The sequence below is a fragment of the Oncorhynchus masou genome, chromosome 5 (assembly GCF_036934945.1).
Source record: "Oncorhynchus masou masou isolate Uvic2021 chromosome 5, UVic_Omas_1.1, whole genome shotgun sequence".
Classification (NCBI taxonomy): Eukaryota; Metazoa; Chordata; class Actinopteri; order Salmoniformes; family Salmonidae; genus Oncorhynchus; species Oncorhynchus masou.
In genome coordinates, this window is record NC_088216.1 from 31,779,757 (window position 1) to 31,802,909 (window position 23,153).

At 45.3% G+C, this 23,153-nt stretch overlaps 1 protein-coding gene across 3 annotated transcripts; it reads right to left on the reverse strand.

Moving 5' to 3' along the window:
- Positions 1-402: 402 nt before the first annotated feature.
- Positions 403-23,013, reverse strand: LOC135539423 (procathepsin L-like). 3 transcript variants are annotated; one of them, XM_064965302.1, is made up of 8 exons: positions 22,932-23,013; positions 21,851-21,977; positions 18,908-19,030; positions 3,241-3,399; positions 2,515-2,736; positions 1,776-1,941; positions 1,071-1,170; positions 403-729 (listed from the first exon to the last, which is right to left on the reverse strand). In XM_064965302.1, the coding sequence occupies exons 2-8, from the start codon at positions 21,974-21,976 to the stop codon at positions 633-635; spliced, it is 993 nt and encodes a 330-aa protein (XP_064821374.1). In that variant the 5' UTR covers position 21,977; positions 22,932-23,013; the 3' UTR covers positions 403-632. The 3 variants fall into 3 exon arrangements, with proteins under 3 accessions (XP_064821374.1, XP_064821373.1, XP_064821375.1); XM_064965301.1 differs by having other exon boundaries at positions 22,881-22,969; XM_064965303.1 differs by lacking the exons at positions 403-729; positions 1,071-1,170 and adding an exon at positions 1,363-1,664 and having other exon boundaries at positions 22,881-22,969.
- Between the last annotated feature and the right edge of the window lie 140 nt (positions 23,014-23,153).

The following is a 23,153-nucleotide window of genomic DNA, read 5'->3' on the forward strand; positions in this document are numbered from 1 at the left end:
TCATGTTGGATCGGGAGCGTCGCTGCACAGCTATTTTCAGGCCTCTCCAGAGATGTTATATCGGGTTTAAGTCCGGGCTCTGGTTGGGCCACACAAGGACATTCAGAGACTTGTTCCGAAGCCACTCCTGCATTGTCTTGGATGTGAGCTTAGCGTTGTTGACCTGTTGGAAGGTAAACATTTGCAAACGTCTTCCATTTAAGTATGATGGGGGGCAACTGTGTTCTTGGTGACCTTTAAAGCTACAGAAATGTTGATACCCTTCCCCAGATCTGTGCCTCAATAAAATCCTGTCTTGGAGCTCTACGGACAATTCCTTCAACCTCATGGCTTGGTTTTTGCTCTGACGTGCACTGTCAAAAGGATGCACCTGAGATCATTTTTGAGTCTTATAGAAAAGGGTCTGAATACTTCTGCTTTTTATTGATAATACATTTTCAAACATTTTTAAAAACCTGTTTACACTTTGTAATTTGCAGGTATTGTGTGTAGATTGGTGAGAAAACAAAAATGTAATACATTTTAGAATAAGTCTGTAACGTAACAAAACGTTGAAAAATTCAAGGGGTCAGACTTTTTTCTGAACGCACTGTATCTCTAGCCAGGATTCCAAGTGTGTCAACATGCATAAATCACATAATAGGGTAGACTGGGCGTCTGGCAATACCACACTGGTTGTATCCTCTGGCCATGAGAATGTACCCGTCTCTTCCCCAACCAGTACCCCAGCTGCAAAACCAATGGAGAAATGAAAGAATACTTAGTACCGAGAGTGTGTGTACGTTTACATTAGATATGTACATGACGTGTGAATAGAACTAAAATCCATTACAACCTGGTAGTATGTTTGAATTTGGAACTTCAAATTTCAAAAAAAATATATATAATAGGATTATTTTCCTGGATGAGTAATGCGTAAACGTTGGCCTTTTTACAACAAAAATTGTTGAAGTGTCAAATTAAAAACATACTGGCAGAATATGACTGTATTTTGATGCATCAAAAATGTTGCCTTATGTCATTAATATTGAGTTGTTGGATGGCTTTATACTTTGAAAGTAAACACTGACCTGTTTTTCACAATCCAGTAGTCCAGGTAAGAACTACCATACCCGACAGCCAGTACAGCATGGTTAGTTCTTGTTGAACAGTCTGGCTCGTAGAGGACTCCTAAAGAAGAAACACTACAAGAGTTAATGTGCAATTCATATGTATTCATTTACAATTTAATAGGGTAATGGTAACACTTTACTTAAAGCATCCAGGTATAATGCATTATGCATTATGCATTATGCTTGATGATGATGACCCCTTTACATTATAATAATTTCATAGTGATACAGGCTAAATAACCAGTTCAAAATGTATATATATAAAATATAATGATATAATATAAATATATTATATATCAATATAATATAAATGTTATAAAGACTCATACATGGTTATAACAAGTTATGCCTGGATTCTTCAAGTAAAGTGTTTCCAAACTCATTTTTTAATGTGTCTCTATGTGTAAAGTATTAGTTCTGTCACTATGAACATTCACTGGTATTGGTAAGACTAGGGCTATTTTCTCTTCTTACTTATTTGTTGCTTAATGGTTCCCACCTAAAATTGTAGTAATATGTTTGCTGAAGAGTCCACGCAGTGAAGTCGAACTACTACAATCTCAGAAGAGATAATCTATTACCTCTTTTTGGAGAGCGTACTCTTGACATGGATGTACATGTATACTTGTTCACATCTAGTCATAGGTGTGACACCGAACTCACCATCTTTGTAGAACTTGAAGGAGGGATGTGTGGCGTTCACAGACACAGCGATAGGGCCAACCTCATACAAAGTGTCTTGAAACACTTTTTCATCCAGAGAAGGAACTCTGTTGAAGCCCTTGCACCAGGCTTCCTTTGTTGCATTCTGGTATTCACAAGGGCCCACCTGAAAACAGTTTATTATGACAATCTCAAGCTTTACAGTGAGCTTTTCACTCATCTATTCTATGTTCTTTCCAAAATTCCCACTTTTTACAGAAATATCAGTTGGAGTATTCCTGGTTTTATGGTTATTCCCTCTGTCACGGTTGTCATAAAGAGGAGACCAAGGCACAGCGTGATAAGCGAACATAACTCTTTAATGAAGAACACTGAACAGGACTAAACAAAACAAACGTGACGCTATATAACAAGAGTGCTGAAACAGACAACTACACATAGACAATAACCCACCAAATACCCAATGAATATGGCTACCTACACATGGTCCCCAATCAGAGACAATGATAAACAGCTGCCTCTGATTGAGAACCTATCCAGGCAACCATAGACATATAAACACCTAGACGAGGACCCATAAACATACAAAAAAAAATAAACAAAACAAAGATAACTAAGGTCAGGGCATGACACCCTCCTGATTCCAAGAATCTTCCAACTGGGATTTCTGGAAAATCTGAGAATTTGGGGGAAAGTTACCAGAATTTTGCAACCCTAATGCTAACATATTGTATTGTACCTCTGCAGTGTAAGGATATTTCCTCTCTGACATAATCCCATGATCTGAGACGTAACTAAAACACCTCATGGCCAAGCCACCGTCACAGCCATTATTGTGATAGTCTCCACTGCAGTCTACCAGGTTCTGCTCACTCAGAGGCAACAGTGTGCCTGTCTGCTTGAACAACTGGCCCTCCAGGGCTCCGACTGCAGCAAATGCATAGCAAGATCCACAAGACCCCTAGATCAAATAAAATAGTTGTCATATCAACTGTTTTGCTTTGAAGTTATTGCCTAGACGTAAATGCGTTCCACAATGCCGCTAGATAAAATACCCATTTTATTTCCCCTATTGTGCTTTGAATTTATCCCCCTAGAGGTATGGTGGCATGTTTTTCCTGATAAAGTGCTCAGGAAAAAACCCTGTCGCTTCTCATCATATCAGGCCACTACCTCAACATTATCTAAGAAACATAGGTGCAGTTTAGTCACTTTTCTAAATGCAGAGAAAGTGACTTTTCATGTCATGCCTAATAAGTGGGACCTAGACTACCCACTCCTTTAATCCTTTCTATATCAGTGTCAATCTGTACAATACCAGAAAATGAAGGGGAGAATTCTAACTTCCAGTTAAGCCAAATGTTTACTTAGTCATGCATGATGTCAATGGGAGACTAAAGGAAATTTAGAAGTTAGGATTCGCCCAAAAGTGAGAGAGAACAAATGAAAGAGGTTGCTCTTCAACCTGGTTCTTCACTGGAGTCACATATCCATATTGACGCCAGTCCCACGTCTCAGGAGCTGCTGAGAGACTGCAGTTCCACTTAGAGAGGGGGATCCCATCCAGGCTTTTCACCTCTTCAGCATCATTAGCAGTCAACAAGGCGTTGTACTCTTTATTCGTCTGGAACACAGAATTAACACTAGAATGGATCACCATCTTAGTCAAGAAAACAATAATTCTAGAAACTGATTAAATATTGTAAAAAACAATTAATGTGTTGATACGTCTGCATTGTACTGTATCTCTGTGGTCTGGACAAATGGGTGCAGGGGGTGTCATTCATAACCTACAATGCCTTTGTAATGTATTCAGACCCCTTGACCTTTTTCATCTGTTGTTTTTTAGACATTTTTGCAAATGCATTAAACATAAAAAAATGTAACCAATTTTTTGCATCAGTATTCGGACCCTTTACTCAGTACTTTCTTGAAGCACCTTGTCACACCCTGACCTTAGTGTTCTTTATTTTCCTTGTTATTTTGGTTAGGTCAGGGTGTGACATGGGTGATGCATGTGTTTTAACTTGTCTAGGGGTTTTGTATGTTTATGGGTGTCACGCCCTGGTCTATATTTATTATGTTATCTTCATTTATTGAGTCAGGCCAGGGTGCGACATGGGTTTATTTGTAGTGTGTTTCGTCTTGGGGTTGTGTGGGGTGTATAGATTAGTCTATGGCTGCCTGAGGCGGTTCTCAATCAGAGTCAGGTGATTATCGTTGTCTCTGATTGGGAACCATATTTAGGTAGCCTGGGTTTCACTGTGTGTTTGTGGGTGATTGTTCCTGTCTCTGTGTTTGTTGCACCAGTCAGGGCTGTTTCGGTTTTCGGCGTTTGTTGTTTTGTATTGTTCGTGTTCTTCTTCATTAAAGATGTATTGAACGAACCACGTTGCATTTTGGTCCGATCCTTATTCCACCTCTTTGTCAGAGAAGGAGGTAGAAGAAAGCCGTTACAGAATCACCCACCACAAACGGACCAAGCAACGTGTCAACGGGCAGGAGCCACAGGAGAAGCAACAAAGGCAGCAACAGCGTAGGAAATGCTGCTAGCCAACAGCTAGCCAACCTCTACCGAATTGAACTCCAACTACCCGGTCAACATTCCACGTCGCTCCACAGGTAGTATCACATTTTCATTTCACTTCATTACAACGGTTTGATTTGTTTGATCGTAGCTAGCCAGCTACATAGCCGTCTTTGTATCTAAGACAATTGTGTAGTCTAGAGCGATTTTCTAGGTTAGCTGGCCAGCTATTGTCGTTCTTTTAACGTAGCTAGCCAGCTAGCCCCCGAATAGCAGCACTGTAGTAACTATTACAGTACAACGGTTTGTTTTGTTTGATCGTAGCTAGCTAGCTACATAGCCGCTTGTATCTAAGACAATTGTGTAGCCTAGAGCGATTTTCTGGTTATGGAATTGTCGTTCTTTTAACGTAGCTAGCCAGCTAGCCCCGAATAGCAGCACTTTCTATTACAGTACAACGGTTTGTTTTGTTTGATCCTAGCTAGCAGAGACATAGCCGTCTTTGTATCTAAGACAATTGTGTAGCCTAGAGCGATTTTCTAGGTTAGCTAGCCAGCTATTGTCGTTCTTTTAAGGTAACGTAAGCAATCAACCTGCTAGCTAGCCAGCTAGCCCCCGAATAGCAGCACTGTAGAAACTATTACACTCGACGGAACGACTTGATTAGTGTAGTGTCAACATGGCAGCCACTACCAGCTAGCCTACTCCAGCAGTACTGTATCATTTCAATCATTTTAGTCAATAAGATTCTTGCTGTAAGCTTAACTTTCTGAACATTCGAGACGTGTAGTCCACTTGTCATTCCAATCTCCTTTGCATTAGCGTAGCCTCTTCTGTACCCTGTCAACTATGTGTCTATCTATCCCTGTTCTCTCCTCTCTGCACAGACCATACAAACGCTCCACACCGCGTCCGCGGCCAGCCCATCTGGTGGTCCCAGCGCCACGACCCACGTGGAGTTCCTGGTCTCCGGTAGCCTCTGGAACTGCCGATCTGCGGCCAACAAGGCAGAGTTCATCTCAGCCTATGCCTCCCTCCAGTCCCTCGACTTCCTGGCACTGACGGAAACATGGATCACCACAGATAACACTGCTACTCCTACTGCTCTCTCGCGTCCGCCCCGTGTTCTCGCACACCCCGAGAGCTTCTGGTCAGCGGGGTGGTGGCACCGGGATCCTCATCTCTCCCAAGTGGTCATTTCTCTCTCTCCCCTTACCCATCTATCTATCGCCTCCTTTGAATTCCATGCTGTCACAGTTACCAGCCCTTTCAAGCTTAACATCCTTATCATTTATCGCCCTCCAGGTTCCCTCGGAGAGTTCATCAATGAGCTTGATGCCTTGATGCCCTTTCCTGAGGACGGCTCACCTCTCACAGTCCTGGGCGACTTTAACCTCCCCACGTCTACCTTTGACTCATTCCCTCTGCCTCCTTCTTTCCACTCCTCTCCTCTTTTGACCTCACCCTCTCACCTTCCCCCTACTCACAAGGCAGGCAATACGCTCGACCTCATCTTTACTAGATGCTGTTCTTCCACTAACCTCATTGCAACTCCCCTCCAAGTCTCCGACCACTACCATCCTTTTCCCTCTCGCTCTCATCCAACACTTCCCACACTGCCCCTACTCGGATGGTAGCAGCCAGTCCCAACCTTCACTCTCTCTCCCCCGCTACTCTCTCCTCTTCCATCCTATCATCTCTTCCCTCTGCTCATACCTTCTCAACCTTTCTCCTGATTCTGCCTCCTCAAGTCTTCCCTTTCTGCATCCTTTGACTCTCTATGTCCCCTATCCTCCAGGCTGCCGGTCCTGCCTCCCGCTCCAGTGGCTGCGATGACTCATTGCGAGCTCACAGAACAGAGCTCCGGGCAGCCTGCGGAAATGGAGCAAAGCCGCCAGTCCCTGCGGACCTGGCATCCTTTCACTCCCTCCTCTCTACATTTTCCTCCTCTGTCTCTGCTGCTAAAGCCACTTTCTACCACTCTAAATTCCAAGCATCTGCCTCTAACCCTAGGAAGCTCTTTGCCACCTTCTCCTCCCTCCTGAATCCTCCTCCCCCTCCCCCTCCTCTTCTGCAGATGACTGCCATTTTGAAAAGAAGGTCATCGACAGATCGTTTGCTAAGTCAAACGACAGACTGGTTCTGCTCACACTGCCCTACCCTGTGCTCTGACCTCTTTCTCCCCTCTCTCTCCAGATGAAATCTCGCTTCTTGTGACGGCCGGCCGCCCAACAACCTCTTGACCCTATCCCCTCTCTCTTCTCCAGACCATTTCCGGAGACCTTCTTTAGATCACCTCGCTCATCAACTCATCCCTGACCGCTGGCTTCCCTTCCGTCTTCAAGTCAGCCAGAGTTGCACCCCAGAAAAACCTACACTCGATCCCTCCGATGTCAACAACTAAAGACCAGTATCCCTTTCTTTTCTCTCCAAAACTCTTGATCCTTGGCCAGCTCTCCCGCTATCTCTCTCAGAATGACCTTCTTGATCCAAATCAGTCAGGTTTCAAGACTAGTCATTCAACAGACTGCTCTTCTCTGTATCACGGAGGCGCTCCGCACTGCTAAAGCTAACTCTCTCTCCTCTGCTCTCATCCTTCTAGACCTATCGGCTGCCTTCGATACTGTGAACCATCAGATCCTCCTCTCCACCCTCTCCGAGTTGGGCATCTCCCGGCGCGGCCCACGCTGATTGTCCTACCTGACAGGTCGCTCCTTCAGGTGGCGTGGCGAGAATCTGTCTCCTCGCCACGAGCTCTCACCACTGGTGTCCCCCAGGGCTCTGTTCTAGGCCCTCTCCTATTCTCGCTATACACCAAGTCACTTGGCTCTGTCATAACCTCACATGGTCTCTCCTATCATTGCTATGCAGACGACACACAATTAATCTTCTCCTTTCCCCCTTCTGATGACCAGGTGGACGGCGAGGAGGACAATCGCATCTCTGCATGTCTGGCAGACATATCAGTGTGGATGACGGATCACCACCTCAAGCTGAACCTCGGCAAGACGGAGCTGCTCTTCCTCCCGGGGAAGGACTGCCCGTTCCATGGACAGGCGCCCACCCGGACCCTCCCTATTGTTTTGATGTGCGTCCGGAGGGGGGGGGGGGTTCTGTCACACCCTGGTCTATATTTATTATGTTATCTTCATTTATTGAGTCAGGCCAGGGTGTGACATGGGTTTATTTGTAGTGTGTTTCGTCTTGGGGTTGTGTGGGGTGTATAGATTAGTCTATGGCTGCCTGAGGCGGTTCTCAATCAGAGTCAGGTGATTATCTTTGTCTCTGATTGGGAACCATATTTAGGTAGCCTGGGTTTCACTGTGTGTTTGTGGGTGATTGTTCCTGTCTCTGTGTTTGCTGCACCAGTCAGGGCTGTTTCGGTTTTCGGCGTTTGTTGTTTTGTATTGTTCGTGTTCTTCTTCATTGAAGATGTATCGAACGAACCACGTTGCATTTTGGTCCGATCCTTATTCCACCTCTTCGTCAGAGAAGGAGGTAGAAGAAAGCCGTTACAATGGGGCTGTTTCCTTTCTAGGTAGTTTGTATGTCTATGGTTGCCTAGATTGGTTCTCAATTAGAGGCAGCTGTCTATCGTTGTCTCTGATTGGGAACCAAATGTAGGCAGCCATATTCAGTGGGTACTTTGTGGGTGGTTGTCTTCTGTCTTTGTGTCTATGCACCAGATAGGACTGTTTCGGTTTTACACATTTGTTGTTTTGGTATTTTGTAGTGTTCACGGTTATGGTCTTTATTAAAAATGTTGAACTCTAACCACGCTGCGCTTTGGTTCGATCCTTCGTCCACAGAAGAAAGCCGTTACAGAACCAAACACCAAGCAAGGACCAAGCGGCGTGGTAACAGGCAGCAGCAGCAGCAGCAGGAGAGTCAGCACTATTTAGAGAAATGGACTTGGGAGGAAATCCTAGACGGGAGAGGACCCTGGGCACAGCCAGGGGAATATCGCAGCCCCAAAGCGGAGCTGGAGGCAGCGAAAGCAGAGAGGCAGCATTATGAGGAGCTAGCACGGCAGAGCGGCTGGAAGCCCGACAGGCAGCCCAAAAATTTATTGGGGGTGGCACACAGGGAGTGTGGAAAAGCAAGGTAGGAGACCTGCGCCAACTTCCTGTGCTTACCAGAGAGCGAGAGAGACCAGGCAAGCAGTGTGTTATGCTGTGGAGCGCACGGTGTCTCCAGTGCGGGTGCATAGCCCGGTGCGGTACATTCCAGCTCCTCGTATTGGCCGGGCTAGAGTGGGCATCGAGCCTGGTAAGGTTGGGCAGGCTCGGTGCTCAAGAGCTCCAGTGCACCTGCATGGTCCGGTCTATCCAGTGCCACCTCCACGCACCAGCCATCCGGTGGCAGACCCCCGCACCAGGCTGTCTCTCCGTACTTTGTCTACAGGTGCTCCCACCTGTCCAGCGCTGCTAGAGCCTTCCTCCTCTCCAGCGCCGTCAGATTCTCCCGTCTCTCCAGAGCTGCTAGATTCTCCCATCTGTCCAGAGCTGCAAGAGTCTTCCGCCTGTCCGGAGCTGCAAGAGTCTCCCGCCTGTCCGGAGCTGCTAGAGTCTCCCGCCTGTCCGGAGCTGCTAGAGTCTCCCGCCTGTCCGGAGCTGCTAGAGTCTCCCGCCTGTCCGGAGCTGCTAGAGTCTCCCGCCTGTCCGGAGCTGCTAGAGTCTCCCGCCTGTCCGGAGCTGCTAGAGTCTCCCGCCTGTCCGGAGCTGCTAGAGTCTCCCGCCTGTCCGGAGCTGCTAGAGTCTCCCGCCTGTCCGGAGCTGCTAGAGTCTCCCGCCTGTCCGGAGCTGCTAGAGTCTCCCGCCTGTCCGGAGCTGCTAGAGTCTCCCGCCTGTCCGGAGCTGCTAGAGTCTCCCGCCTGTCCGGAGCTGCTAGAGTCTCCCGCCTGTCCGGAGCTGCTAGAGTCTCCCGCCTGTCTGCCGGGATCCGCCAGAGCCGCCAGTCTGCCGGGATCCGCCAGAGCCGCCAGTCTGCCGGGATCCGCCAGAGCCGCCAGTCTGCCGGGATCCGCCAGTCTGCCAGGATCCGCCAGAGCCGCCAGGATCTGCCAGAGCCGCCATTCAGCCAGGATCCACCAGAGCCATCAGTCAGCCAGGAGCCGCCAGACACGCCAGTAAGCCAGAAGCCCGCAGAGCCGTCAGTCAGCCAGGAGCCGCCAGACCCGTCAGTCAGCCAGAAGCCGCCAGAGCCATCAACCAGCCTAAGCTACCTCTCGGTCCTGAGCTACCTCTCGGTCCTGAGCTACCCCTCGGTCTTGAGCTACCCCTCGGTCTTGAGCTACCCCTCGGTCTTGAGCTTCCCCTCGGTCTTGAGCTACCCCTTGGTCTTGAGCTTCCCCTCGGTCTTGAGCTACCCCTAAGTCTTGAGCTGCCCCTCAGTCTTGAGCTGCCCCTCAGTCCTGAGCTACCCCTCAGTCCGGAGCTGCCCCACGGTCCGGAGGAGTTTGTTTAGTCCAGTGGGGCCCTTTAGTAGGGTTGCTAATCATAGGTCAGCGCCGATGGTCGCCGTTCCTAGTAGGAGACTAAAGCGGACAAAGACTATGGTGGAGTGGGGTCCACGTCCTGCGCCAGAGCCGCCACCATGGACAGACGCCCACCCAGACCCTCCCCTATGGGTTTAGGTGTGCGGCCGGGAGTCCGCACCTTTGGGGGGGGGGAGATACTGTCACACCCTAACCTTAGTGTTCTTTATTTTCCTTGTTATTTTGGTTAGGTCAGGGTGTGACATGGGTGATGTATGTGTTTTGTCTTGTCTAGGGGTTTTGTATGTTTATGGGGCTGTTTTCCTTTCTAGGTAGTTTGCATGTCTATGGTTGCCGAGATTGGTTCTCAATTAGAGGCAGCTGTCTATCGTTGTCTCTGATTGGGAACCATATTTAGACAGCCATATTCTGTGGGTACTTTGTGGGTGGTTGTCTTCTGTCTTTGTGTCTATGCACCAGATAGGACTGTTTCAGTTTTTCACGTTTGTTGTTTTGGTATTTTGTAGTGTTCACATTTATGGTCTTTATTAAACATGTTGAACTCTAACCACGCTGCACTTTGGTCCGATCCTTCGTCCACAGAAGAAAGCCGTTACACACCTTTTGGCAGCGATTACAGCCTTGAGTCTTCTTGGGTACGACGCTAAAAGCTTGGCACACCTGTATAGGAGTTTCTCCCATTCTTCTCTGCATATCCTCTCAAGCTCTGTCAGATGGATGCGGAGCGTTGCTGCACAGCTATTTTCAGGTCTCTCCAGATGTGCTATATCAAGATCAAGTATGGGCTCTGGCTGGGTCTCTCAAGGACATTCAGAGACTTGTTCCGAAGCCACTCCTGTGTTGTCATGGCTGTGTTCATAGGGTCGTTGTCCTGTGGAAAGGGGAACCTTCGCCCCCAGTCTGAGGTTCTGAGCGCTCTGGAGCAGGTTTTCATCAAGAACATCTCTGTACTTTGTTCCCTTCATCTTTCCCTCGATCCTGACTAGTTTTCCAGTCCCTGCGGCTGAAAAACATCCCCACAGCATGATGCTTCCACCGCCATGCTTCACTGTAGCGAGAGGCCCAGCCAGAGCCCGGATATGAACCCTCCCTCTCTGATATGAACCCAGACCTGAAAATAGCTGTCCAGCATCATTACCCATCCAACCTGACAGAGCTTGAGATTATCTGCAGAGAATAATGGGAGAAACTCCCCAAAAACAGTTGTGCCAAGCTTGTACCGTCGTACCTAAGAATGCAATTTTAAGAAAATGCCCCCAAAAAAGTAAGAGATAAGAACAACAAATAAATAAAGAGCAGCAGTAAATAACAATAGCGGGGCTATATACAGGGGGTAACGGTACAGAGTCAATGTGTCAATGTGCGGGGGCACCGCTGTTGAGGTAGTTTAAGTAATTATGTACATGTAGGTAGAGCTATTAAAGTGGCTATGCAAAGATAATAACAGAGTGTGGCAGCAGCCATTAAGCTATTCGGGAGTCTTATGGCTTGGGGGTAGTAGCTATTTAGATGCCTCTTGGACCTAGACTTGGCGCTCCAGTATCGCTTGCTGTGCGGTAGCAGAGAGAACAGTCTATGGGCCACTAGGGTGGCTGGAGTCTTTGACAATTTTTAGGGCCTTCCTCTGACACCACCGGTATAGAGGTCCTGGATGGCAGGAAGCTTGGCCCCGGTGATGTACTGGGCCGTTTGCACTACGTTCTTGCGGTTGAAGGCCGAGCAGTTGGCATACCAGGAAGTGATGCAACCCTTCAGGATGCTCTTGATTGTGCAGCTGTAAAACGTTTTGAAGATGTGAGGAACCATGCCAAATCTTTTCAATCCACTGAAGGGGAATAGGTTTTGTCGTGCCCTCTTCACGACTGTCTTGGTGTGCTTGGACCATGTTAGTTTGTTGGTGATGTGGACACCAAGGAACTTGAAGCTCGCAACCTGCTCCACTAAAGAGCCATCGATGGGAATGGGGGCGTACTCGTTTCTCCTTTTCCTGTAGTCCATAATCATCTCCTTTGTCTTGATCACGTTGATGGAGAGGTTGTTATTCTTGCACCACACAGTCAGTTCTCTGACATCCTCCCTATAGGCTGTCTCGTCATTGTCGGTGATCAGGCCTACCACTATTGTGTCATCAGCTAACTTAATGATGGTTTTGAAGTTGTGCCTAGCCGTGCAATCATGAGTGAACAGGATGGGACTGAGTACGCACCCCTGAGGGGCCCCCGTGTTGAGGATCAGCTTGGCGGATGTGTTGTTACCTACCCTTACCTCCTGGGGGCGGCCCGTCAGGAAGTCCAGGATCCAGTTGCAGAGGGAGGTGTTTAGTCCCAGGGATTTAGCTTAGTGATGAGCTTTGAGGGCACTATAGTGTTTAACGCTGAGCTGTAGTCAAGGAATAGCATTATCACGTCAGTGTTCCTTTTGTCCAGGTGTGAAAGGGCAGTGTGGATGATGACCTGTTTAACGGTCTTACTCACATCGGCTGTGGAGAGTGTGATCACACAGTTGTCCGGAACAGCTGATGCTCTCATGCATGTTTCAGTTTTACTTGCCTCGAAGCGAGCAAAGAAGTTATTTAGCTCATCTGGTAGGCTCTTGTCACTAGGCAGCTTTTGGCTGTGCTTCCTTTTTTAGTCTGTAATAGTTTGCAAGCCCTGCTACATCCGACGAGCATCGGAACCGGTGTAGTATGATTCGATCTCAGTCCTGTATTGACGCTTTGCCTGTTTGATGGTTCGTTGGAGGGCATACCAGGATTTCTTATAAGCTTCCGGGTTAGAGCCAGTTTGCGCTGTTCTGTGAATGGAGTAGTACACATCGTTGTATGGGATCTTCCGTTTCTTTCTCACATGGAATAGCCTTCATTGCTCAGAACACGAAATAGACTGATGAGTTTCAGAAGAAAGATATTTGTTTCTGGACATTTTTAGCCTGTAATCAAACCCACAAATGCTGATCCTCCAGATACTCAACTAGTCTAAAGAAGGCCAGTTGTATTGTTTCAGCTACAATAGTCATTTACAACAATAACCATGTCTACACTGTATTTCTGATCAATTTGATGTTATTTTAATGGATATGCTTTCTTTCAAAAACGAGGACATTTCTAAGTGGCCCCAAACTTTTGAACGGTAGTGTACATGCTTTCAGTCCCATTTATTTTCCAGCGATTGAACGTTAGCTAGCAGAACGGAAGGCAAGGGCAGATTAGCCACTCGTCGCCTGATCCTCACACGGCATCCTGATCTCTTTCCTCGAAACCAACGTTTCCTTTTCCAGCGAATCACGGGGATCTGGACCTTGTCGGGTGTCTGTAGTATATCCTTCACGTCCGACTCATTGAAAAATAACTTATCCAATTTGATGTAAGTAATCCCAGTTCAGGTGTCCAGAAGCTCTTTTCAGTCATAAGAAAGTGTAGCAGCAACATTATGTACAAAACCAGTTACAAACAACGTGAAAAAACTAACGAAATAGCATGGTTGGTTAAGAGCCGATAAGACGGCAGCCCTCCCCTCTGGCGCCATCTTGCTACTTGAGGCTGTAATCGCTGCCAAAGGTGCTTCTACAAAGTACTAAGTAAAGGGCCTGAATACTTAGGCAAATTAAATGTTTAATTTTTTCATTTTTAATAAATTAGAAAACATTTCTGAAAAACAGTTTTTGCTTTGGAATTATAGGGTATTGTGGGCAGATTGATGAAGGGAAAAAATGATGTAATCAGTTTTAGAACAAATGTGGAAAAATACTTTTCTGGTCTGAATACTTTTGAATGCACTGGATATATATTATTATTTATTTATTTTTGTGCCTGTTTTGCATGTTATTGCAAACAATGAAAAAAATGCATATAATACTGAGGTAAAAAAGATGGTCACTTTTATGCTTTCTATAGTAAGGCAGCTCCAAAATTCAGGTGTTTCAGCCTAGCTCTGGGCTTCCTGTGGAGGTGGGGCAGGCTGCGAAAATTACGAGCATAGGGGTTGGTAATGTTCTCTCGTTGCTCCGTGATTTTCTCAGTTTTCTGCCACTCATGGGGACACTGCGTCACCGCAAAATCTACAGGGAGAGCACAAAAATTCAAGCCTCTTGGGTGCATCCTCAGGGCCTGTTTGGCCCTGTCCGGGTGTATCGTCGGACGGGGCCACAGTGTCTCCCGACCCCTCCTGTCTCAGCCTACAGTAGTTATGCTGCAGTAGTTTATGTGTCAGGGGCTAGGGTCAAACTGTTATATCTGGAGAATTTCTCCTGTCTTATCCAGTGTCCTGTGTGAATTTAAGTATGCTCTCTCTAATTCTTTCTTTCTCTCTCTCGGAAAACCTGAGCCCTAGGACCATACCTCAGGACTACCTGACCTGATGACTCCTTGCTGTCCCCAGTCCACCTGATTATTATTATTTGACCTTGCTGTTCCTCTATGAACATTTGAACATCTTGGCCATGTTCTGTTGTAATCTCCGCCTGGCACAGCCAGAAGAGGACTGGCCACCCCTCATAGCCTGGGTCCTCTCTAGGTTTCTTCCTAGTTTCTAGCCTTTTTACATTACATTTACATTTAAGTCATTTAGCAGACGCTCTTATCCAGAGCGACTTACAAATTGGTGAATTCACCTTCTGACATCCAGTGGAACAGCCACTTTACAATAGTGCATCTAAGTCATTAAGGGGGGGGTGAGAAGGATTACTTATCCTATCCTAGGTATTCCTTGAAGAGGTGGGGTTTCAGGTGTCTCCGGAAGGTGGTGATTGACTCCGCTGTCCTGGCGTCGTGAGGGAGTTTGTTCCACCATTGGGGGGCCAGAGCAGCGAACAGTTTTGACTGGGCTGAGCGGGAACTGTACTTCCTCAATGGTAGGGAGGCGAGCAGGCCAGAGGTGGATGAACGCAGTGCCCTTGCTTGGGTGTAGGGCCTGATCAGAGCCTGGAGGTACTGCGGTGCCGTTCCCCTCACAGCTCCGTAGGCAAGCACCATGGTCTTGTAGCGGAGAGCTTCAACTGGAAGCCAGTGGAGAGAGCGGAGGAGCGGGGTGACGTGAGAGAACTTGGGAAGGTTGAACACCAGACGGGCTGCGGCGTTCTGGATGAGTTGTAGGGGTTTAATGGCACAGGCAGGGAGCCCAGCCAACAGCGAGTTGCAGTAATCCAGACGGGAGATGACAAGTGCCTGGATTAGGACCTGCGCCGCTTCCTGTGTGAGGCAGGGTCGTACTCTGCGGATGTTGTAGAGCATGAACCTACAGGAACGGGCCACCGCCATGATGTTGGTTGAGAACGACAGGGTGTTGTCCAGGATCACGCCAAGGTTCTTAGCGCTCTGGGAGGAGGACACAATGGAGTTGTCAACCGTGATGGCGAGATCATGGAACGGGCAGTCCTTCCCCGGGAGGAAGAGCAGCTCCGTCTTGCCGAGGTTCAGCTTGAGGTGGTGATCTGTCATCCACACTGATATGTCTGCCAGACATGCAGAGATGCGATTCGCCACCTGGTCATCAGAAGGGGGAAAGGAGAAGATTAATTGTGTGTCGTCTGCATAGCAATGATAGGAGAGACCATGTGAGGTTATGACAGAGCCAAGTGACTTGGTGTATAGCGAGAATAGGAGAGGGCCTAGAACAGAGCCCTGGGGGACACCAGTGGTGAGAGCGCGTGGCGAGGAGACAGATTCTCGCCACGCCACCTGGTAGGAGCGACCTGTCAGGTAGGTTCCAAGCGTGGGCCGCGCCGGAGATGCCCAACTCGGAGAGGGTGGAGAGGAGGATCTGATGGTTCACAGTATCGAAGGCAGCCGATAGGTCTAGAAGGATGAGAGCAGAGGAGAGAGAGTTAGCTTTAGCAGTGCGGAGCGCCTCCGTGATGCAGAGAAGAGCAGTCTCAGTTGAATGACTAGTCTTGAAACCTGACTGATTTGGATCAAGAAGGTCATTCTGAGAGAGATAGAGGGAGAGCTGGCCAAGGACGGCACGTTCAAGAGTTTTGGAGAGAAAAGAAAGAAGGGATACTGGTCTGTAGTTGTTGACATCGGAGGGATCGAGTGTAGGTTTCTTCAGAAGGGGTGCAACTCTCGCTCTCTTGAAGACGGAAGGGACGTAGCCAGCGGTCAGGGATGAGTTGATGAGCGAGGTGAGGTAAGGGAGAAGGTCCCCGGAAATGGTCTGGAGGAGAGAGGAGGGGATAGGGTCGAGCGGGCAGGTTGTTGGGCGGCCGGCCGTCACAAGAAGCGAGATTTCATCTGGAGAGAGAGGGGAGAAAGAGGTCAGAGCACAGGGTAGGGCAGTGTGAGCAGAACCAGCGGTGTCGTTTGACTTAGCCGAGGATCGGATGTCGTCGACCTTCTTTTCAAAATGGTTGACGAAGTCATCTGCAGAGAGGGAGGAGGGGGGAGGGGGAGGAGGATTCAGAAGGGAGGAGAAGGTGGCAAAGAGCTTCCTAGGGTTAGAGGCAGATGCTTGGAATTTAGAGTGGTAGAAAGTGGCTTTAGCAGCAGAGACAGAGGAGGAAAATGTAGAGAGGAGGGAGTGAAAGGATGCCAGGTGGCGAGTTTTCCTCCATTTCCGCTCGGCTGCCCGGAGCTCTGTTCTGTGAGCTCGCAATGAGTCATCGAGCCACGGAGCGGGAGGGGAGGACCGAGCCGGCCTGGAGGATAGGGGACATAGAGAGTCAAAGGATGCAGAAAGGGAAGAGAGGAGGGTTGAGGAGGCAGAGTCAGGAGAAAGGTTGGAGAAGGTATGAGCAGAGGGAAGAGATGAAAGGATGGAAGAGGAAAGAGTAGCGGGGGAGAGAGAGCGAAGGTTGGGATGGCGCGATACCATCCGAGTAGGGGCAGTGTGGGAAGTGTTGGATGAGAGCGAGAGGGAAAAGGATACAAGGTAGTGGTCGGAGACTTGGAGGGGAGTTGCAGTGAGGTTAGTGGAAGAACAGCATCTAGTAAAGATGAGGTCGAGCGTATTGCCTGCCTTGTGAGTAGGGGGGAAGGTGAGAGGGTGAGGTCAAAAGAGGAGAGGAGTGGAAAGAAGGAGGCAGAGAGGAATGAGTCAAAGGTAGACGTGGGGAGGTTAAAGTCGCCCAGGACTGTGAGAGGTGAGCCGTCCTCAGGAAAGGAGCTTATCAAGGCATCAAGCTCATTGATGAACTCTCCGAGGGAACCTGGAGGGCGATAAATGATAAGAATGTTAAGCTTGAAAGGGCTGGTAACTGTGACAGCATGGAATTCAAAGGAGGCGATAGATAGATGGGTAAGGGGAGAGAGAGAGAATGACCACTTGGGAGAGATGAGGATCCCGGTGCCACCACCTTTCTAGGGAGTTTTTCCTAGCCACTGTGCTTCTACATCTGCATTGCTTGCATTTTGGGGATTTTAGGCTGGATTTTTGTACAGGACACTGAGATGTAAGAAGGGCTTTATAAATAAATTTGATTTGATCATGAATCAAGTCGACAATCTACTGGCAAATCCTTTTCAATATGTGTCTTATGAAGAGAAATTATGATCAAACGTATCGTTGCTCATCGGCCATTGGACATAAACATTTCACAACAACTTGGAAATCTCAAATTCAAGAATGAGTGGTTTGGAAGAAATCAGTGGCTAACTGCAAGCCTGCTATTCAGTAGAGTGGATGTCTAAGTCTTGGTTAAAGGGTCTTAAAAAGATAAATATTCAACATTGGCCATGTTGTCAATCCAAGCATGACTTCTGCCGCTTTCAAAACAACTGGAAACTCGGAACTGGGAAATCTCAGACTTCAGTGAGTGGGAACTCTGAAAAAATGAGCTCAGACTGGGAAAATATATTTTGAATAGTCATCCAACTTGGTATTCCAAGTTGGGGGTTCAGGCCTCTTTCTAGAGCTCCGACCTGAAGATCACTAACATCATGATTCAAGTTTGTTTTTTTCAGAGTTCCCAGTTATCTTGAAAGCACCATAAATCCAGAGAATGACAGACTTTGATGACAAAGTTTGATGACAAAATTTGCCCACGAAGGACCGCCACACGACCTTCCTGTTAATGTGAGCACAGCACAACAAGGTGAGTCCAAAAATGTATTGTATGTTGCTGCAAAAATTTTGTAATATGCCAGGGAGATATGTATACTGTAGCTAAGAAAGTAATACTATGTGTATGTTGTGTAGTAAGCTGTTAGAGGCCCATGTGCGTCACCCTAATAATTTGGTCCCCTTTCCCCTCATAATTTTGCCTTCTTTTCTGATTTGGTGGTGCACATGTAGCTTATAGCCTGTTTTAGAGAAATGTCATCATCGAATATTGTAAGATCTTTCATTGTCTACGGTTATGACTTGGTGTGCAGGGAGAATACGTCCATCCTAGCTCTCTCAGTAATGTCTTAGTTTGTACATCTCAATTGTCAGTAGAAACCACATTCGCTTAAGCAAGCCAGCCATATCAGCTATGTTATTTTAAAAGGCAGTAAATGAGGCTGAATGAAGTGTTTCATTGACAGACAAGACTCCATTTCAGCCAGAGGTAACAGTAGTAAGGTGTTGGGACACCTTTATGTAGGCCCTAACCATTTGCCACCATTATAGTCCAATCAATGTATTGATGAGTGTTGTGCAGTGGCTTTGCTGGCATGCATAAACATTTTTGGGGGCGAGTTTCCACCACCAAGATTACATTCTAAAATCTCCACTGTCTACAATACAGCATACAGTATTTCCCACAACATTACCTAGCCTTGCTGGAGCAAACTCACATCTAATGTCTTCAATGGGAGAAACAGGTAGGCCTACTATTTACCTCTGAAGTGATAATATTTCAAGTTAAGTTAAATCTCACACAGCTCAGTTTTGGACAATTCTGACTTTATGGCAAAAATATTCCTACTTACACATTTTAATCAATTTTGTCACTAGATTTTTTGTTTATAAGTACTATCTATGCCACATAGGCCTTTTTCAAGCAGATAAGTCGTTTTGGGGGTTCAGTTCCTCTTTAATATTAAGATGTAAAATACTGAACTTCCCCTTTATCTGGGACGTAAAACAATCTGTAAAAGCTGCTCTCTTTCCTATTCATATTTCTTATATTTCTTAAATGCATGTTTCATGCTCATCCAATTGCTGATCCAATTACAATTGTCGGTTGTCTTACCATGTCTCCAAACTGGTTCATTCCCAGGGTGAAGGTGTGCTTTCCCATTTCTGCCTCCAAGTTGTGTTGACGGATGAGGCGTTGGTTTGTCTCCCAGATCATCCTTCTGAAGCCCTCATCCACCTGAGAAAGACAAGCCAAAGGCCCCACAAGTTATTGACATCATTATTAATCTCCATGGGGCAAATCATAACACAAGGGTGATATGCACATGCTAGACTTCCACTTAAGTGATATTTTCACCCAGCGAGCACACTTGGTTCCTTGGAAGTTGTGGGAACGTACATTTTTGGTTTCCCATTGGTTCTGGGAATGAAGGCATGCATTTCCTGACTGGTAAAACTGAATGTTTTTTTAAGATTTTGAGAACAGAAGTGAACATTAGATAAAATATAGCATAGTTTTGTTTGAAATCTATTTTTATACTCAAATGTTGGAACTGGGTTCTACAGTTTGAACCCCTGCTGTCTCTGCTTCAGGTCCTAAGCTACAGACAGTTATATTTGGGTGTCATTTTAGGCAGGGGGGGGGGTATGATCATTGAGAGCTTATAGGAAATGTTATATGCATATTCTAGCATCTTGTCCTGACAAAATAGCCCGTTTACTTTGGGTACGTTATTTTTCCAAAAATGAAAATAGTGCCCCCTAGATTCAACAGGTTAAATGTGCTGAGAATGTTTCAAAGCCAAGCAAATATCCTGCTCCATTCCCAGAACGTTGTGAGAAGGTTTTATGCAAAATAACCATAGACAGCCATGCTCTCACCAAGCTCTAAGAAACATATGGTTCTCAGAACATTATGTCCTAGATGGGCACAAAATTTGACTGAAAGCTGCAATATGGAACTTTTTGGGTGATCCAACCAAATTCACAAGGAGTTATAGATCTGTTATTTTCATTGAAAGTCTAAGAAGCTGTAGATCTGTTCTATGTGTGCTATTTCTATGCTTCACTATCTTAAATATAATTTTTGCATATTTTACTTTTGGTTTTGTACACCAGCTTCAAACAGCTGAAAACACAATATTTTTGGTTATATTTCACAGAGGTTTAGATAGTACAATGATCATCTACACTATACTTGCTTGTTTTGTCACACAAACTACCTGCCCTCCAGGACACGTACAGCACCCGATTTCACAGGAAGGCCAAAAAGATCATCAAGGACAACAACCACCCAAGCCAATGCCTGTTCACCTCGCTGCCGTCCAGAAGGCGATGTCAGTACAGGTGCATCATAGCTGGGTCCGAGAGACTGAAAAACAGCTTCTATCTCAAGGTCATCAGACGGTTAAACAGCCATCACTAACACAGAGAGGTTGCTGCCTACATACAGGCTGGGAGTCATTGGCCACTTTAATAAATGGATCCCCAGTCACTTTAAATAATGTTTACGTACCTTACATTACTCATCTCATATGTATATACTGTATTTTATACCATCTATTGCATCTTGCCTATGCTTCTCTGTCATAATTCATCAATATATATATATATATATATATGTGTGTGTGTGTGTGTGTGTGTGTGTGTGTGTGTGTGTGTGTGTGTGTGTGTGTGTGTGTGTGTGTGTGTGTGTGTGTGTGTGTGTGTGTGTGTGTGTGTGTGTGTGTGTGTGTGTGTGTGTGTGTGTGTGTGTGTGTGTGTGTGTGTGTGTGTGTGTGTGTGTGTGTGTGTGTGTGTGTGTGTGTGTGTGTGTGTGTGTGTGTGTGTGTGTGTGTGTGTGTGTGTGTGTGTGTGTGTGTGTGTGTGTGTGTGTGTGTGTGTGTGTGTGTGTGTGTGTGTGTGTGTGTGTATGTATATGTATGTGTTGTATATGTATGTATATGTATGTATATGTATGTATATGTATGTATATGTATGTATGTATATGTATGTATATGTATGTGTGTGTGTGTGTGTGTGTGTGTGTGTGTGTGTGTGTGTGTGTGTGTGTGTGTGTGTGTGTGTGTGTATATATGTATATGTATGTATATGTATGTATATGTATATGTATGTATATGTATGTATATGTATGTATATGTATGTATATGTATGTATATGTATGTATATGTATGTATATGTATGTGTATGTATGTGTATGTATGTGTATGTATGTGTATGTATGTGTATGTATGTGTATGTATGTGTATGTATGTGTATGTATGTGTATGTATGTGTATGTATATGTATGTATGTGTGTGTGTGTGTGTGTGTGTGTGTGTGTGTGTGTGTGTGTGTGTGTGTGTGTGTGTGTGTGTGTGTGTGTGTGTGTGTGTGTGTGTGTGTGTGTGTGTGTGTGTGTGTGTGTGTGTGTGTGTATGTGTGTATGTGTATATGTGTGTATATATGTATGTGTGTATATATGTATATGTATATGTGTGTATATATGTATATGTATATGTGTGTATATATATATGTATATGTGTGTATATATATATGTATATATGTATGTGTATATATATATGTATATGTGTATATATATATGTATATATGTATGTGTATATATATATGTATATATGTATGTGTATATATATATGTATATATGTATGTGTATATATATATGTATATATGTATGTGTATATATATATGTATATATGTATGTGTATATATATATGTATATATGTATGTGTACATAATCTTATTCCATCCGTTTAGATTTGTGTGTATTAGGTAGTTGTTGTGGAATTGTTAGATTACTTGTTAAATATTACTACACTGTCAGAACTAGAAGCACAAGCATTTCACTCCACTTGCATTAACATCCGATTACCATGTGTATGTGACCAATACAATTTGATTTGATTTGTTTGGATTTTAAACAGAATTTAGGCAAACTATTACAATTTTAGCAACCAGGAAATTGCAGCGCAATCTTTGCGTAATGAATATTTAAGTGAAAGTTAGGATTAGCTCATACAGTATGACTGGCGTACTGTGTTCAACATAGGAACTAAGTAACCTTGGAATACTGTTTGCCGTGTTGGGTTTTCCACTCCTCCCAGATAGCATCCAGCTCAGTGCTCAGTGGTTGTTTGAAAGAGGACACCACTGCACACAATGCCATTAGTAGGAGTTTCATCTGCATCCTGCACACACAAACACACACACAAACACAGTTAGCATTTACACTTACATTTCTCTTTCATTTGTAAATGTGAATAGTTGCCTGAGTAAAACATTTTTATGGGGAATATGAAAGCAATGTAGCGGAATTTCATGATCACTAATTCTCATGAAATATGCATACAGTACATTTGCACAAATCACAAAGCCATTTTGTTCATGAGCATATTGATTTTATTTTGAAAAATCATGCAAAAGGTTATATTTCTACAGAGCAGATTTGGCATACAATTTTAAAGAAAATGTTACCTTGGGAGGTAGGTATATTATATATTATACAACAATCTATAATAGGCAAAGAAATACATTTAAGAATCATCACACCGAAAGTGGTGAATATCTTTGCCTACATGTACATATTACCTCAATTACCTCGACTAACCGGTGCCCCCCACATTGACTCTGTACCGATACCCCCTCTATATAGCCCCGCTATTGTTATTTACTGCTGCTCTTTAATTATTTGTTATTCAATCTCTACCTTTTTTGTTGTATTTTCTTAAAACTGCATTGTTGGTTAAGGGCTTGTAAGTAAGCATTTCACTGTAAGGTCTACACCTGTTGTTTTCGGGTGAATATGACAAATGAAATTTGATTTGATTTGAATGCACTTCTGAATTTGAGATGTTTGACTTGAAGTAGCCTGTACTCAATTTAGGGAACCAAGCCTGAATTTAGTTTAAATCATCATCTCTATAAAGGTTTCTATGCTCTAGCTCGTAATATTTGACATCGAATATGTGTTATATTGATATAGGCATGTGCTTTAATTAGGCACCGAATTATTGACACCCTTGATAAAAATGAGCAAATATGAGCTATATTGTTTGCTATTTGCCTGAGTAAAAAAAAACTCAAATAAGTACCTTGTGAAGATAGCAGAGTAATCTAGAGCTGAAAAACGACAGAGTCGTTACCTGTGTTTGAATGCTCCTGTCTCGATGTGAGGGGAAAATGAAAGCAATGTAACGGTTTATAGTTTTTAAGCTTCCTCTTTACTCTAATAAGCCTATTGATATTGCTGACATAGGCGGGCGTTACATACGGTTCATAGTTAACCAAGTTCCTGTATTTAAACATCTGTTATGAAAGAACAAGTTCCTCTTCATGAGAGTTTCATGATCACTAATTCTTAAGAA